This window comes from Tachypleus tridentatus, chromosome 1, assembly GCF_004210375.1.
Source record: "Tachypleus tridentatus isolate NWPU-2018 chromosome 1, ASM421037v1, whole genome shotgun sequence".
Taxonomy (NCBI): Eukaryota; Metazoa; Arthropoda; class Merostomata; order Xiphosura; family Limulidae; genus Tachypleus; species Tachypleus tridentatus.
Window position 1 is genome coordinate 153,275,050 of NC_134825.1, and position 18,785 is coordinate 153,293,834.

Genomic DNA, 18,785 nt, shown 5'->3' on the forward strand with positions numbered 1-18,785 from the left:
GTGTTCATCTGGAAGCTTCAATTAAAGTAATACCCATAACAGGTCTGAGTGGATTTCTTGTTGGTTGTAGCCCAACACAGAAATATAGATTAGTAGGGTCCCCCCAAAGTGTTCTGATTCCAAAGTAACAAATATTTTTATTATTTGCTTTTGAAGTTTGTATGTCATGATTTGTTGTAGCCTACTGAAAGCATAATTCTTCTTATAATTTCTGGCATGCACATATTTTACTAACATTGTAACAGTACAAATTGCAACATCAAGAGTCCCTTATGCGAGATCATTTCAGCATCTAATGACTGACTGACAGACAGCACACAACAATATCGTGGTTGAAAGAGATGATCCTTCCAGACTACCTCTGGCCCACTTCTGAGGAAATAATAAATAGTGTCATAAGTATTATTAAAATAAATGATATTGGGTAACCATGTGTGTGCATAAAAATTATTAACTTACTTAGCCATATCTTAGGACAATACATCTGTTCTTGTCAGTATTTTCAGTTTCATTCACCATTTGTTAACATATTCTCAAATATTAAGTTTAAGGAATAAACTTTACTTCATATTTTTTGCTACACTAATTTGAATACTTTTACTTTCTCCAACAGAGAAAAAATAATAACATTTTTCCAGAACTATTATTGTATACAAAATATTTATAAATTACAGAATACTTCAATGCAACTGAAAATGTGCTTTCCTTGTTGTAAACAATCTTATTGTAAATGACTTATCATATTACTGTGCCATATTAAATTTGGGAAATGCTTTTATCAAGGCTCAAGGGATTATTCTTATACTAAAATATTAAAAATATTATAGCAGTACAAATTACAAATTGCAAATGAATGTTTTTTTAATTAAATATATATTCAATGAAAAATCCTGCAATGCTTTAAAATTTTATTACAAAATTAATGAAAATACAACTAATATTTTGTTTTATAACCCAATGGTTATATGAAGCAATTTTTAGTATGGCTTGCATTTTCTTGAACTAGTTATCAATGTAAAAATATTGTAATGAAAAACACTTCACTAATTACAGTTGAAAAATAAGTTTTTCCAACAACAAATGTAATTCTATCAGGAAGTGTGTTGGTAGGTTGTTTGTTTTACAGCAAGGCCACACAGAGCTATATTCTGTGTCCACTCCTGGAAACTAACCCCAGATTTTAGGAATATAAAGTCCATAGTCACTACTATCATACCATATGATCCACACAAAGCAAACATAATTCATTAAACTCTGTACTTCACTTTTCTTAATGTACCATGCTGCTTTCAAAGTATTTCCTGTTAACACTCATTACAGGGCTCAGTTGATTCAACTGTGTTTGTAACTCAAAAATAGCCATCAGAAGTTTCATACTATAACATTTAATATTTTTATGTATTATTTTGAAATTTGGCAGGTTTTTACTGAACATTACAAGGTAAGTAAACAAAAAAAACAGATTTTTTTAAATTAAGTATTTTACAAAAATTTCATCCATCATTATATGGTATCAGAGTGTTGACAGCACTAGATGCAAAGTGATTTTCATGTTAAGATTAAAAATACTTTTCTTCATTTTAAAATTGTAAAGCTTCGTTTACATTCTCTAAAACTTCCTAAATAAATATTAAATGTTTTTTCCAGTATAAATTCATATTTTATCTGCTTTTGCCTCTACCCTAATTCTACACTGAGATGAGTCAGTTTTATTGACCCTATAACCAACAAAAAATATGAAACAAATTTAAACTATTCTTTTATATTTGGAAATGACTTCATATTGTAATGCAAAACTACACCTATCCTAAATAGCTTTAAACTTGTAACAGCATACACCTGTTTCTACTTAAATTTTATTCCTTTTTTGCCCTTTGAACTATGTCCAATTAATACCTGCACCACACACTTGTAAATCATTTACCCTTGTAGTTCATGTTACCCTATCGAATTACCTAATGCATCACAAGAATTCCTCATGTTTTTTACTGTTATTACTTAACCTAACCTAACCCAAAAAGCTTCCAATTTTTTTACATTTTAGTTACTTTTATAATTATAACTAAAATATACACATGAGAAATGAGAAATACAGTACCTTGATGGATCATTGAATCTTAACTTTTGGTTTTTAATAATAATGGTACAGTACCTTCATTGATCACTGAATCTTAACCTTATTTTCTTTTTAAATAATAATGGTACAGTACTTTCATGGATGATTGAATCTTAACCTTATTTTCGTTTTTAATAATAATGGTACAGTACCTTCGTGGATGATTGAATCTTAACCTTATTTTCGTTTTAATTAATAATGGTACTACTGCACTAAATGATTATTTATTTAGTTAAATAGTGTAGCAAAGAATACAAAATAATAATATGCACAAACAAACAATGTGCTATAAATGTGACAGTTTTTTTGGCTTCCTAACTATGCGACAAAAACCATTAGAAATTCAGCTAAACTAATTTATGTCTTTTCTGTAGGAATAAAGTTTGAACTACAGGTGAATTATACAATTGTTTATATAAAAAACAACATAATATGTCATTTGATAAAATAAACCTTTGGTTTTCTAATGGTTATAAATAATATATAATTAAATATCAAAGAAACTTACTGGTAATTTCTAAAAGAGAGAAAGTGAGATGTGGGTGTGGCTTGTTTTGAATTCACACAAAGCTACATGAGGGCAAAATGCAATACTCATCCCTAATTTAGTGGTAAAAGACTAGAGAGAAGGCAGTTAGTAATTATTCCTGACACTAATTCTTGGGCTACTCTTTTTACCAATAAATAGTGGGACTGACTATTACATTATGAAGCCCCCATAGCTGGAGGGGCAATCATGTTTAGTGGGTTTGCATGTCAAGTCAGGTCTTGGGCACAGTAAGAGAGGTTCGATTTTCCACTTTATTGCTTTGCAACCGAATAAAATTAAAGGCTATAAAAGTTATGCTTTGCTAGAGTAATGGCAACATTATAATAAGTAAGTTGTGTTAAATTTCACACTTCTTGGAGAAGGAATGAATAAATTAGAGAATAAGAGATACCTAGAGAGCAAATGTAACAGTTTTTACAGTAGGGAAATTGAAGAAATTTTTAAAATACTGCCTTGTAAAATTAAAAACTTAGAACTTGTATAATATAAAAACTTTGGATTATTAATTCTGTTTTTATGAAAAGTTCATTCATATACCATGACAAGTAGTTTATCTTTTGAAAGTGACTCACTAAAACCTCATAAAATGCACACAAAAGGATGCTCATTGTGAAGAGTTAACTGTATCCCTTTAAAAGTATTTAAGAATATTTAATATGCTATTCCAGCCATTAAGATACTCTCTTGTGAACTAAAGGATAGTAAACAGCTCATAAAATACTCATTTCTCAATTCTTGAGCCACAACAATGTTCAAAGGTTTACTACTTGCTGTATATCCACCTTTATAATTATACAAAAAAATTATTATTTCAAAATTTCATAGAACAAGTTAAATATGAGTAAATGTAATATTATCCATTAACATATTCTTAACTTCCAGATAAGTTCCTTATTGGTTAGTGGCTGAATTTATTAAATCACAGTGAAACTACATACTTTAATAGGATAAATAACTAACCTGATGAATGAGCATCAGTTTTTATTTTTCTAGGAAAACTATCAAAATTACTAATAGTTAAATTTCTTCCAGAGTAGTCTTCTGTTTGTTTTCCTGGTAGTAATTGTTCTTTGGACTGTTCCCGTGATACTTTGGAGGGCCTCATGGAAGGTCTGTAATAACATTATATTGATAAGCCTTTATTTCTGCTTCAGTAATTAAAACTAGTTTTATGATGCCCATAAGCCTGCTAGTTAGTAACTGCTCAAGACATTATTACCCTTTCATACCATCTAAAAAATACACCTGCATAAGCTGGAATTTTTTAATACTATTATTATTATTATTATAACCAGTAGACAACAAAACTTAAAAGATTCAGCTAGCACAAAAAAGGACCTTCAATTATACAATTCCACTTTTAAATGTATGGTATGGGTTCACCCTTTTAACATTATTCATTGTGAAGAAAGGTGCCAGTGTTTAATATGGCTTTAACCTCTGTCTTATTTCCATCAAAATTTTGACTATTAGTTTCTGAAATATACTATTAAATTTTCTAATACTTGATGATGAGAAACTCACTTGAAATAAAAATTTATATATTTATCAAAAGTGTCTAATAGGTGTTCTGTTATTACATGAAAAAAATCTAAAAATAAAAGTAATTTCCTGCTGCATCATAGTGGGCCCATCATGGCCAGGTGGTTATGGTACTCGATTCGTAATCTGAGGGTTGTGAGTTCAAGTCCCCGTCACACCAAACATGCTCACCCTTCCAGCCAAGGGGCATTATAATGTGACAGTCAGTTCCACTATTCATTGGTAAAAGAGTAGCCCAAAAGTTGGCAGTGGGTGGTGATGACTAGTTGCCTTCCCTCTAGTCTTACACTGCTAAATTAGGGATGACTAGCACAGATAACCCTTGTGTAGCTTTGTGCGAAATTCAAAATCTAGCATCATTGTGTTCACAAATATCTTAATGCTTATAAGAAAGAAGAAAAACTGGTAGTAGGAACCACCAAAACCCTACAGTTCTAAATGGACAGGCAGGTTTTATATGAACACTTTACTAAATTACCCTCAAAAAAATATAATGCTACTACCAAAGAGTTGGACATTCAATCTAAGTGATCCATAAATTCTTGAAACCTGTTCTAATCTTATCCTATAACAACCAAGTTACTACTCTACAGATTTTTATTTAAAAACTGATAAAATTAGTAAATTTATAAATAACAATGTCTTAAAACTTGAGTTAAATGTAAGAACATTAATAAAACAACATCCATTCATGACAGGATTAAAGAATATATTAAAACAGACTGTAGAATCAAAATATATATTTATTTATCACTTTCATTTTACAGCTTCCTTAGGGATTTACATGCAAACTCAGAATACAACAGAAGATGCAAGATTTATAATTCTTTAATTATATAAAATGAAATTACAACAATATCCTGAAGTTAAATATGCATGTCTTATCCCTTATATACACACTGTTAAAAGATTGATATTCTGAAGCTAAAAAGCTTTAATAATAAACTTTTCATTTTCTGTTGTGCTTGAGTTAGTACACATACCTGTGAAGAAGCTGTAAAGACAAATATATATTAAAAATAATTATCTTTGGTGTTCTAAGGCCATTCTTATTATTTTTTTAATTTACACCCATATTTCACTTTAAACACCTGCAATGTCAGGATGCAATTAGTAAACTATTATTTTTAGTTATTTATACACAATAAACTTGTCAAGTTATCAAGCAGAACTACTTGATAATACAAAATTCTGCATTTTACACTTATTTTGAATTTGATTTATAACTTTTAGCTCAAAATTAGTGCCCTAACTTTTATTGAGCCTGACCTAAAGACAGATAACTCTGCTACCACTCATGACAAAATTAATCAATGTTTTTGTGTATTAAAACAGTTATCTTTAATTTTCTTATTTCCATGGAAATAAGTGTCTTTTCTAGAACACTAACATAGTTACATACGTAGGGATACACTACATAAACGTCCTTTCAACCTTTAAAGGTGTGACATTACGTAACCAATCTGTTAAATAGACATGCAATATAATGTTAACATTCACCCTATCTGCAAATGTACTTTAGACAGATTCTCACCTCCCCACAGAACTAATAGCTATTATCTCACACCACTGTTGAAACAGTTTTTTGCATGTGCCAAGACTTGACTGAACTTTTACTCCTACCCATATTAATGTGTTGTTCTAGTCTACAATGCAATCAGCATTACACTGTAACCCTCCACCATTAGGAGGATGACATGTCCTTCATGTGAAGTGGACCACAGGAATACCTTGGCAAAGTAAGATAATCACACTGAAAGTGGGGAAACAGATTGGAGTTTCTGCAGAGAGGTTAGTAACATTTTTGAAGTTAACATTTCCTATTCCTGAAGATGTATTTCAGATAGATACTTATTTATCCACAGATCTAATAACGAGAATCCCACACTGATAAGATGGTGGAAGAATGGTGCAGATAAAGGAAATTAAAAGATGAGTTTCTTCTGAATGATACTGTGTCAAAAAGGAAAAACCTTGTATGTGTAACCTGTTAAGAAAGGAACCTAGTGAAGCATCACTTGATAGGAGACCACATCCATCTCTTGAAGAGAATACACTTGGCCGAATAGAGTTGGTAGTGCAAAAACTACAGTCAAACAAACCTTCTATGTAGTACTAAAATGTCATATATATGGTATAATGTAGACCACTCAACTAGCCTGTATATCTTAGGAGGTCAACAGACCATGTATGTCTGGTGTGTCTAGAGGAATGAATCAATCCATTCAGTACTGGAGAAATACTTATCAGAAGAAACAGGGGAAGAAAGGAATCATTCTAGATCTGCATCCTGAGCAGAATGTAAGACTAACCTGGATAGCTTTAAACACCAAGAATTATTTCTTACGATAGGAGTCAATAAACACTCCATCCATACTTCTCAAGTGAGGAGTGTGGCTACTAGGTCTCACAACAATGTGATTACATTGATCCAAAGAGTAAGTTTCCATACCAGCCTACCAAGTGGCTTGAGAAGCAAGGGTTCTCCCTTTACTCCACTAAAAAATATTGGAAGAATACCAGAAGTGTTTGAACCAAACAGAAATTATCAGAGATTAAAGTCTCACACTGATAAACTATGCAATAATTTACAGTTAATAAAGATAGCAGGTACTAGGCAGATGTGGGTGCAGGATAATACCTTGTGTTACAATTGTAAAAGATATTTTGTGTATGGGTGCTTCTAAAGTAGAAGGTAAAATATATGCACTGTCAAAACAGTCAACTTATCTCAATAGTTGGAACAGAAAAAGGCTTAACATTGTGTTTTTATTAGTGCAATTTTTGGGAGAAACAAAAAATTAATTATTTTACTTGCAACTTGTTACAATCGGATATCATAATCATCTGTGAAACATATTAGAAAACTATCTCTAAAACAAATTAAGTTGATGTAACAATCAATTATACACCATACATGTTTCTAATATATCTAAAAATAAACTTGGATCTTAGAGAGTTGTTTATCTATAAACACTGGAGTGAAAGATTTAAAATCCCATAATATGTAACAACTATTACTGTGAAATAAGAGTTAACATTTACCAACATTAATTTAAACTCCACATAATTTAAATTTCTCACTGTAAGGATAATAAAAAATAATATTTATTTTGAAGAATTGTTTCATATTCTACAACAGAAATAGTCACATATGTTTCCACCAACTGTAACAGTCCTGGCTTTACATTCTTTCCTTCATAGTTAGTACATGAACAAGACTCAAAAGAGCCTAAATTAGTTAGTAAAGAAATAAAAAAAAACTTCACAAAAATTTAAACATTACACAAAAAACATAAAAACTGTTAATATAAGTATTAACTCGAATGAGTTACTAATTAAAAAAACCCAAAATATTGACTTTCATGTTCTAACTTTCTACCTCAAGACATAAACACTGATTTTATTTGAATTTATTTTTCTACATTCAAGATTTGAAATTGTAACTACATGCAGACTTGTTGATAAATAATTCAAGCATATTCAATCATTTTCAAAAGTTTCTTTCACTAAAATTCAAGCATCACTTATTCTTATTATTTATATCTTTCCTAGACCAACATAAGTTTGCTGGTAGTTATTTATTGTTAATTATAGGGACATAAATAAAAATGTTAAAATAATAATGATCAATATTGAAACTAAAAGGAGAAGTAAAACAATTTACTATTAACTTTACATTTTTCAGAGTCAATTATTAAAAAATATATTTGCAGATCCCTCTAAAATATATTAATATTTACTTGGGATTAAACTCTTTGGTGTCAGTAAATTGAAAGACAACAAATGGTGCTGGCATAGTTCTCATCATTTCATGAGTCAAATCCAAATTCATGTCATAACTTACACTTTAAAGCAAGGATCTCCTGAGAGTAAGGTCATTTGTAGGGTCACCTGCAATATGGAATTATCCTGACGGTGCTTTGTATCATAACCTTCTAGTAGACACCTCCGAATGTGCACACCAGCTCCAGCAGATTCAGCCAAATTGAGGTCAACAAACCCCAATTTCAGGAAGGATCTGCCTCCCTTTACCTCCTTGTAACCAAAAAGGTTTAAATTGACTAATTAGCTAAAACTGGCAATTAATCTGCAAAACATTACCTGACAAACTTTTGCTGATACCTAAATTGAAAAATGCATTATTTTGTACTAAGCAGACAGAAAATTTTGTTAAATAGTAGTAGTTATTAACATTTAATACTAAGATAAATAATTTAATAAATGAGTCAAACAATAAAAGATAATTATTACTATATTTACATGCAAGTATTTAAAAAAACTGAATAAAATATTTTTTTTATATGTTCATTTCTTCTAGTGTTGTAGCAAGTAACAATCTTAAAACTGTTTCAAATGCACAAGAAAATTCACGAACATATCACATTAAAAGATTACAAACTGGACATGAAATTTCAAACATTCAAAAATGACCTTCGTATTTGGAAGATGGTGTAAAGTTGTAATGTAAAAGATGACAAAAGGAACTATTTTAATAAAACCTACTTTATTGCTATACAGCTATTAAATTAAAATTAACACATTTCACAAGCACATATGGTGAATGCTGTAAGACAGCCAGACACTCTTTTTAGTTGAACAAGATTCAATTGTAGATAATATAACGATTCAGCTTAACTACTTAAAGACTTTAAAACAAATTTTGTTAAAACCACCTATTTTAAATACTAATACATTTTGCTCTGTGAAATTTCACTACCTGTAATTCATCTTTAGAATACATTTCAGCACATGTAGTTACATTCCAGAATACATTTCAGTACTTGTAGTTACTTCTACAGTACATTTTGGTACTTGTAGTTACTTTCTAGAGTACATTTTGGTACTTGTAGTTACTTTCTAGAGTACATTTTGGTACTTGTAGTTACTTTCTACAGTACATTTTGGTACTTGTAGTTACTTTCTAGAGTACATTTTGGTACTTGTAGTTACTTTCTACAGTACATTTTGGTACTTGTAGTTACTTTCTAGAGTACATTTCGGTACTTGTAGTTACTTTCTAGAGTACATTTTGGTACTTGTAGTTACTTTCTACAGTACATTTTGGTACTTGTAGTTACTTTCTACAGCACATTTTGGTACTTGTAGTTACTTTCTACAGCACATTTTGGTACTTGTAGTTACTTTCTACAGTACATTTTGGTACTTGTAGTTACTTTCTAGAGTACATTTTGGTACTTGTAGTTACTTTCTAGAGTACATTTCGGTACTTGTAGTTACTTTCTAGAGTACATTTCGGTACTTGTAGTTACTTTCTAGAGTACATTTCGGTACTTGTAGTTACTTTCTAGAGTACATTTTGGTACTTGTAGTTACTTTCTACAGTACATTTTGGTACTTGTAGTTACTTTCTAGAGTACATTTTGGTACTTGTAGTTACTTTCTAGAGTACATTTTGGTACTTGTAGTTACTTTTCAGAAAATGTCCTTATATACTCTTTCATACAAGTTTCTGAGAAACACTGCTAGTAAAAGGAAATATATTACAAATTACATGTCAACACACTCATAAACTAGACTCTGATATGTGTATCTTTTCTTTATCACATGCAAGCACACAAAAAGGCTAGGAACCACACCAGACAAAAAAAATCAAAATGTATGGGGATTCAGAAAGAGAAATAAAGAAATGTGATAAAATGAACTGCACTTATAATAATCAAATAATACCAAACCCAAAGTAATTTACTGATAACCTAAAACACAGTCTCAGTAAAGGCTTAAATAATCCAAAAATTTATTATCAAATAAAAATGGCTAATAAAAAGCTTTATAATACCAGTATTAAACAAGTACCACAAGTTGGTACTCAACCTTTTGCAATTAGTTACGCAAAGTGCATTTTTAACAAAATTAACGTAATTTACTTATGTACCGAAGTACACACAGCACATACAAATATCACATAAATGGGAAGACACAAGTTGTTCTGATATACCACAGTTGTAACATAACTACAACTTAAAATAATAGTAAGAAAATATAAATACATGATTTCACATAAATAAGTAAAGAGACTGAGCACTTTAAAAACAAAAGAAAGCATATTACCATTCTAACCGATATTCTACACAAACAAGGGTCTAATATGCCAGTCACAGCATTGGAACTCATTTTACAGCAGAACTTACATCGAGTACCCCATTTCACATGGTGATCTTTCACTTGTTCCCTGAAAAAAATCAGAAGTGAAAAACAAAGTCAATTATAAATACAGATTTTCTTTGCTTCATACTCTACAAAAAGCAGGAATATACAATTTCTGTTACTCAAAAAACAACAACAAAAAAGGTATGTATTTTCTTATAGCAAACCCACATTGAACTATCTACTGAGACCACCAAGGAGAATCAAACCCATGATTTTAGTGTTGTAAGTCCATAGACTTACCGTTGTACTAGCAGGGAGCACAAAAGATCATATTTGAAAACAATTCCCTGTAATGTATTAAATGCTCTGCTTTTACAATCAGAAATACTATAAATACATTTACATAGCTTAAAGTTTAACTAGTCAATTACATGTGACATGACCTCCATTTTATAGTCATTCAGTATATCATCTGTCACATCTAGAAAAGCCACACAATTTTTATAAATTTCAGTTTTTAAAGGTGATTCTGACAAAAATAAGATCAAAACAATCTCTGAAACAATGGAGTGGTGTTATTAGGTTTTGTTTTTACCATATTGTAACCATTTGTGTAAATAGTCCTTAACCTGGCTGTACTTATTAATTACTTTTATACTATTAAACAATTTCCATTTCTGGAACTATTTGTCCACATTAATGAGAACCCAATAGTAAATGAAATCAAATATGTTTAGTATGTTCACCCAAATATATTTTTTGTTTGTTTAGCAAATAATGATAAAATAGCCCTACACTATCACCCAAAATTATATGATATGATTTATGGAAAATCTAATTGCAATCTTTGTGAATGCCAAGTCTTAAATGCATAGAAGGCTGCTCTAACAAGCTACATGCAATTTTGTATTTATGCTATTTCCAGGTGTAAGCAACAAGATGGTGGCCATTATATCACAAGTTTTTAGGAAAGAGATTACTGAATTGCATATTACGGAAGTTAATTTTTCAAGGTTTAATTTGTAGTTTGTTTCATCAAAGAAATAATAAGGATATGAAGAAAACTGTGTGCACTCTTAAGTGCTCTTGAACTAAAGCTTTAATGGTCAAAGATTTAATTACTGTTTTACATTTACTACAATAAACTCACTTGACTGTTAAAAATGATGCAACTTTTTTAAGTGACAAAGAGGTGCAGTTCAAAGTAACAGGAAACATACTTTTTGTACTTTATGTAAATTCACTATTGACCTTAAGAATCTATAATTTCAAGATAGTCTTATCTCCTCTAACCCTAAAGCTATCTCAATGTTGATTTGCCTTATGACATTGCTATAACCTTTTTTTTTCACCTAGTAGTCTTTTATATCCCATCAGTTTGGTGCCCTTTCAGAATATGCTGATCATGTGACTACTCTCCACCAATCCTACTGTGCCATCTGTGCTAGCACAGTTAACTCTGTCTGTTATTCTAGTACAATCCTCACTTCCTTCATTGGCATCAGAGTATATTGAAATTTGTTTAACTTTCTCTGCTTGTGATTACTACAACTTCATATGTGATTTCTTATCATTTTCCAAATTTCAAGTTTTGACTTCAGTGTTTGCTTTCCATTATATATATATTTAACATAGTTTGTTTGCCAGGTTTTTTTTTCCTTGGAATTTTACTTTCTGAAACGAATCTAAGTATTAATGTGGCAGGTGATGATATTCCCATGAGTTTAGTCAATGGTACTAACATTAGCACCAAGCGTAGTACGACAACAATATCAATCAAAGCTTTAATCTGCTGGAACTTAGTCTTATGTTCAGCCATTGTCTGCTTTTCTGTTTCCTCCTAAACATGCTTTAGAGGAAGACTATTTAGACAATGTTTTCCTACCTCAGCCTTTCAGGATCAGTCATATAATACCACCCTCACCTTCCCTTCACCTTATTGATCAGATATATTAAGTTTTACGTGTTTTATCTTTAGCTCTTGATTCTTTTTCTGCTTTGTTAGGCAATGTATCTTGTTCTCATTATTAGGTTTTTCCTCCCTCACCTGACATTAGGTTTCACACTCAATGGTTTACTGAACAATTACTGTCAGAAGTGAGTATGCCCTATTCTCTTCAATTGTTGGACTGGTATTCCTTAGCCTACCAATAGGCCTCAAATTATTTTTTTGGACTCTCAGTGTTTGGATCCCCTCCTCTCTTTTTCTGTGTGGCTTGGATCCAGAGGCTACAATTCATTTTAATTGATCCTAGTTCAAGTATTTATCTTGCTCTGACCTCTCTTTTTTTTGTACCCTTTCCTCCTTACATTTGTTTTCTCAAGACTTCTGCCATTCATCCAATCAATTTTCTGACAAAATCAAGTCCCTACTGTTGGCGTCAGTACTGTATCTCAATATCTGGTTGTTATGTCGTCTGGATTAATTGGGGAGAGATGCATTACTTGAGAAAGTGCATCCCTCCTTTCCTTTGTGAAACAGTTTTTGGGGTTCATCTTGAATCATTTCAGTCTTGGGTCATCATCCTATTGTTTTCCACCCATTCTTTTCTGGTTCACGTTCCCTATGCCCATCCTTCCTCTCCCTGTACCTTAATATTCTTCATGCAGTCTCATCCCTACCCTTGGCTTGCCCATTCCAGTTTAGCATTCTAGATCAGAGTTATAGGTGAAGAGATGCACTTTCAAGGAAGTGCAAGAACTAGGTACAACAGTTTTCAACCACATGTCTCACCACTTCACGACAGATCTGTGGATTCTTCAGATTCCATTAGAGTATTTGCCTTAAGTTTCTACTAGACAACTGGATGAGGTATAATTCTGAGGCAAGATAAACTGAAAACTGGAAATCCATCATCAAACTGTCCTAGCTGAATACCTATCTGGAAGCACCTCTCTTTTTGGCAGGTTTCTTCCCCAGGACTTTGAATCACCAAATTTGATGTGACAGATGCCTATTTTCATGTTCCAATTATTCCTATGTCACATTGTTTTCTTCACAGCTATAATCCCACACTGACAAGACAAAGCACACAAGGTAAAATTAGTACCAATACTTAAATGGGCAAGAAAGAGTAACTTTTGTCAAGATAAAAAAGCTATTGTGTGAGCAGAGGTATGTCTACTTTGCAAATTAACATTTTCCTACACTGAAAATGTATTTCTAATAACACTTACCTTCACTCACACACTCCTGTCCTACCTCCTCATGATGGCTGGTGTGCAAGTCTGGTTACTGAGACAGTCCCATAAAAGTGAACAGGAAGCTTATGTACAGATCTGGGATAAAAGGTCATTGTAGGTGAGAGAATCACAAGATTTGACTCACTACGAGCAAAGATAGTGGGGTATAAAATCTGGAGCAAGTGAGGTAAGATTCATGCTAATACTTAAATAAGTAAAGAAGAGTAACTTTTATTTGGATAAAGCTATGGTGTGAGAGAAGGTAAGTGTGTTTTGGAAAATCTCTTTACCTATTGGCTATTTTTTGTATATTATAAATTCACATACATTTAAAACAATCACTTTATCACAAAATATAATAACAATCAGAAACCTTTTTTTCTTACAGAAATAAATGGTGCATCCACAAGGAATTATTGATTTAATTTAATGCAGTTTTGAAACTATTATAATAAAGTGTGTCATAAAAAACAAAGAAACTTAATAAACCAAGTATCTTCAAGAAGATGACTTTTCTACATCTGAAGTAAATAGCACAGTATAATGTCTATTAGTGTGAATTATTAATAGGTGTCTCACTAGCAGTAACTAGTGGGTTATCTGTTTCATTTCATTGATAAAGCATTTGTCTGATGTACAAGTAGTTTTAGGTTTGACTCTGAATTGAGTGGGAAAAAGTAAATTACCACAAGAGTACCAAGCATCTTATTGTAAATAAATAGTAAAAACATAACTTTTCAACTGGCAGAAGAGTAGCATATGCCAAATGATATGTCAAGTGTTTCTGATTGCTAGATTAAAGTGGCTACAAGAACACTTGTGTTGCTACTTTAACTTACCTGGATGATATTTCAGAAAAGCTTCCTCCATCCAAAAGACGTATTTTTGCAAACAGCATTCCATTCACAAAGGGAACTGCTGTAAGATCTTCAAGAAGAAAGTTCACTTGAAATTTGTATTTCTTCTTTTTCAACATAAAAGACATAACTCTTTTTTAATAAAATAGCACAGATGCTCCTTCCAGCAACAGATAGCAAACATGGTTAAAACCACCTAGGCTTATTTAAGAATCATTTGATTGCCTAGAAAAAAAAGAACATATATACAGATATATCATCAATCATATATTATTCATTTGATTTCTAATTCCATTAAACAAATCCTTGTACATGTATATAAAAGTTCAATATCACTTAAAATATTATAATACCTACCTTCATAAATGCATGACTTATTCAAAGGTTATTCATTGTTTTAACAACAGTTAACAATTAGACCTAGCATTTCTAATATTACTAATATTATAAAGACACTTCATTATATTTATTGTAGATATCATAAAGAATGTTGTATGGGAGTATAATTGTTTAACTAAATTTTAAAATTGACCAACACCTAAATATATTTATGTCATTAAGTACTCCAAGATTAACTGTTTTGCTTTATCATTTCTAAAAGAGGAAATGTCATGTCTGAGACATAACAGAAGTATACAATACACATGTATGTAAAACCCAAGGATAACTACTGTTACTGTTGTAGTCCGATAATTTTCATATTTATCTCCATAGTCACAGAAACATTTGTAGTGATACATACGTTAGGTATGCAACAAGAAATAATTCAACTACAAAGTATAATACTGTTTTAAGCGCTATACTAATTAATGTTGCCAAAACTCGTGAAGTACGAAATTATCAGCATCATTCATTTTTCTTTTTTTTCATTTCTCCTCTAACATTTGCCTTTATACTGTGATGATTTGAATAAATTTGTGGTATTGATCATTGTGAATAGAAATTTTATTTGAAGTAATGTCTAAAACTTAAATTATTCTCCGTACGGTATTACCTTTCGTAAAACTGTATTTTGTGGATACTTTTGATTTTGAACTTATCTGTCCATTACCTTTCAATCAATGTACACTCACCTTTCATAATTCAGCTAAACGTACAACTTACACCGTTAGCACTACTCTGATAGTAATAGTAAGATACTCTGATAGGTCTTACCTTCAGTGATGTCGAGAAAACCCACTTGTAGAGAAAAATATCTGAATCTAACGATGACCGAAGAAGGTGGTAACGCTGTTCGCTCCTCTACGTAAAAAAAAGTGTCTTAACTCATACCAACCGTTTTTACATAGGTCTTACCTTAGTCTTACAAATAACAGTGATATTAAACAAATTATTATAATTACTTGTCCAGTAACAAAAAAAAAAAAAAAAAACTCATAAAATTCAGGTAGTAGACCTCTTACTTTTCAATTGACTTACGTTGTAGACTGTAATATTAACCACTGCCGTAGGCTTTGATCGCAGCATTTTAGTTTGTACCTCAACTTGTTCAAGGCCGAAATTACTTTGATCACACTCGGCCTTGGTATAGTTCGTATCACTGGTACTACATCTGTCACGCGGAATCATGATAAGTTAATATTTCAAAATTAACAACTTATACTGTGCACGAACTGATTTTTTTTCTTTACTCTAAGCTTAAACTGAAATAGCGATTCAATAACAATAGTTCTTTCTTTAACATTGTTGTTTTTCAGTTTATGTGTGTGCGTGTTTTCTAATAGCAAAGCCACATCAGGCTATCTGCTGAGCCCACCGAGGGGAATCGAACCGCTGATTTTAGGGGTGTAAATCCGTAGACTTACCGCTGTACCAGCGGGGACTTCAGTCTTGACTCTCACCGAAAACTAGTCTGATGTTATGAAAGTTTTCCTTTATCTCTGTTTTATTTTTACAACGGATAACCTTTTTTCACTGTTTCGAGAATTAATCGACATTGCGAAACTATTTGTGAAATAAGTACATCAATTTTATAAAATTTACTTACGTTATAATGTCTTTTGTTATGTACTATCTTTCAACTTACAGTAATGTTAATATCTGTACGGATGAAAATAATATATTGTCAATTTTCTTGATATACAGATTATAGGATTTTCAGATACTGGATCAGTAAATCTATGTTTTTCTTAACAATAAAATGCGTTGAGTTTATAAAACACATTATTATTTGTCAAATAGGTAGGTAAATTGTAAAATACTATTCAGCAGAGCTGCTTTGTACATTTTGTATAAACTATTAATTGAAAATGTCACCTGAAGGACTCGTCTTTGTAATGTTACATTCAGGAGTTCGATTTCTTTTGGTGAACCCAGCAGATAGCCACTGTCACTCTGCTATTAAAAAACACACGCTAAGAGAACATGCAAAATTTATTTGAAACACTTTTATCGTAATATCTTTCTTTAGTAATTATTTTGTTAAGAAAGCTATTCGCTTCGTATATCTTATTGTTTTTAAAATTGGTGGTAATTCGAAATGCCCCTTTACTTCTGTAAAGCAGCAGTATTCTCTTTACACCTAACACCAAATACAATAATATCATTAGCAAATTTAAGTAATTTATTGGCCCTTTCTTCATTTAAGTCATTGACGTAAATCAAAAAGAGCAAAGATCCTAATGAGACCTCAGGTACCCCATTTGTGACATTAACCCAGTATGACTGAACTACATTTATAATAACCCTCTGTTTTTCGTCTTTCCTATCCCGACTCTTCTATCCAATTAACTAACTTATTTCCCACACCTATAAATATATTCTTTATAAGCATTTTATGTTGAACTTTGTCAAATGATTTCTAAAAAATCTAGATGCAACAAATCTACACTGTTACCCTTATCTAAATAAACAGTAGTATTTTCCTGTGTTTGTATTTTATCTCTTTTAAAGTCTTAGGCATCTTAAATATATTCTGAAACATAAACATTAGAATATAACAGGAGTTATATGCGAGTAGTTTGGTGCGACTGGGAGTCGAACCCGCGACTCTCGGATTAGGAGTCAAATGCCTTAACACACTTGGCCATGCCATGCCCATCCTATACAGCGCTTCTGTTCTCACTTTCTATATACTTTACTCTTGTGAAATAATTTTTTTCTTCAAATGTATAAGGAGGGCAGAAAAACTAATAAAAATCATTAAACACCTATGTGATAGGAAGCTATAACTTGTCTCACTTTATTTCCGGCTCAATTTAAATTGTCTAAAATCTTCGTCAAGGGAAGTGAAACACCAAAATTCTTGTTAATAAAATGGGTATTTATGCTTGCAGATCAAAAGAAAAAAATCAGTACAGCGTATGGTTACAATATATTATTGTCGATTTTATTTAGCTGGTAGTAGTTCTGAGTACCGAACCAAATCAAACATGGTCAGAAACCTTTACACACACATACACAAACACACACACACACTTTGCAGTACTTCTGACGCCATAATGATTGAAAATTTTCTTCAATTCTACGACGGAATTCAGTCAAAAATTAACACATCTGTTCACAAAGAGAACTCGAAATTATCATAGTTAGCCCTTTCACCCTGGAGGAAGACTTATTAGGAAAATATATTATTGCTGTAACAGTTTTGTTTTCTGAACACAGATACTTTGAGGTATTTACTGACAGAAGCTACATGTAAACTCTGTAACCTGACGAGCCTGTTGCTGTGAAAATCCGTAAATCGTGACTACATGTATAAGTAGTAGTAAACTAACCACACCTGAATAAGTCTTAAAAATATTGGATGTTTGATTATTAGGTTCTAACAGTTGCGCGTTTATTAGAAATACCACACAGCTTTCTATTTTAGCTACAAATTACTGTTGTTGTTTTTTAAACTGGCCTGTGGCAAAGACAATGACGGAACAATTTATTACATAGATGGTTATATTAATTAAATAAACAAATACTTTTAGTTACAGCAAAATATTAAGTAAAAATAAAACAGAAAGACAAGTGGATAAATAATTGAATGCGAAATAAAAAGAAACTCACAGATAGATGGAAAGCATATTGATAATTATCAAAGGAATAAATACAGATTATTAAATATATAAGGTGAAAGAAAACAACAACAGGTAATAGAATGATTTACAGACACATAAAGTAAGAAAACAGACAAATACAGAATTATTAATATCAGCAAAAATATAAATTTACAATCAGAGTATAAACCTGTAAGCTGGATAATCATGAGCATATTGTTAAACAAGCCTGCTCCATCTAAAATGAAGACAGCTGAAAACAAAATGTAAAATTATACAACGAAAATAAAGAAACTAAACTGTCAGAAAAGGATTAATTGTTTGTTTGAGTTTTATTAATGTTATGGATTCCCAAGCTTTAAATTTTGATGAAGAAAAGCATTGTTATTTATAGCATTTAATAAAATATTTAATTTTTTCAGAACTTTTGAAGGTAAGAT

At 31.2% G+C, this 18,785-nt stretch overlaps 1 protein-coding gene across 9 annotated transcripts in view; it reads right to left on the minus strand.

The window, feature by feature from the left end:
• Positions 1–18,785, minus strand: part of LOC143227585 (early estrogen-induced gene 1 protein-like) — a 46,048-nt gene that overhangs the window by 10,770 nt on the left and 16,493 nt on the right. For 3 of the 9 annotated variants that reach the window (XM_076459015.1, XM_076459020.1, XM_076459021.1), the window contains exons 2-5: positions 14,342–14,584; positions 10,281–10,401; positions 8,056–8,246; positions 3,627–3,778 (exon numbers count right to left, since the gene is read on the minus strand). In XM_076459015.1, coding sequence (XP_076315130.1) covers positions 3,627–3,778; positions 8,056–8,246; positions 10,281–10,401; positions 14,342–14,487 — 610 coding nt within the window. In that variant the 5' untranslated portion in view covers positions 14,488–14,584. Of the gene's footprint in view, positions 1–3,626; positions 3,779–8,055; positions 8,247–10,280; positions 10,402–13,496; positions 13,647–14,341; positions 14,585–15,514; positions 15,602–15,762; positions 15,876–18,785 lie in introns of those variants that run through there. The other 6 variants (XM_076459019.1, XM_076459018.1, XM_076459016.1 and 3 more) reach the window with 6 other exon arrangements.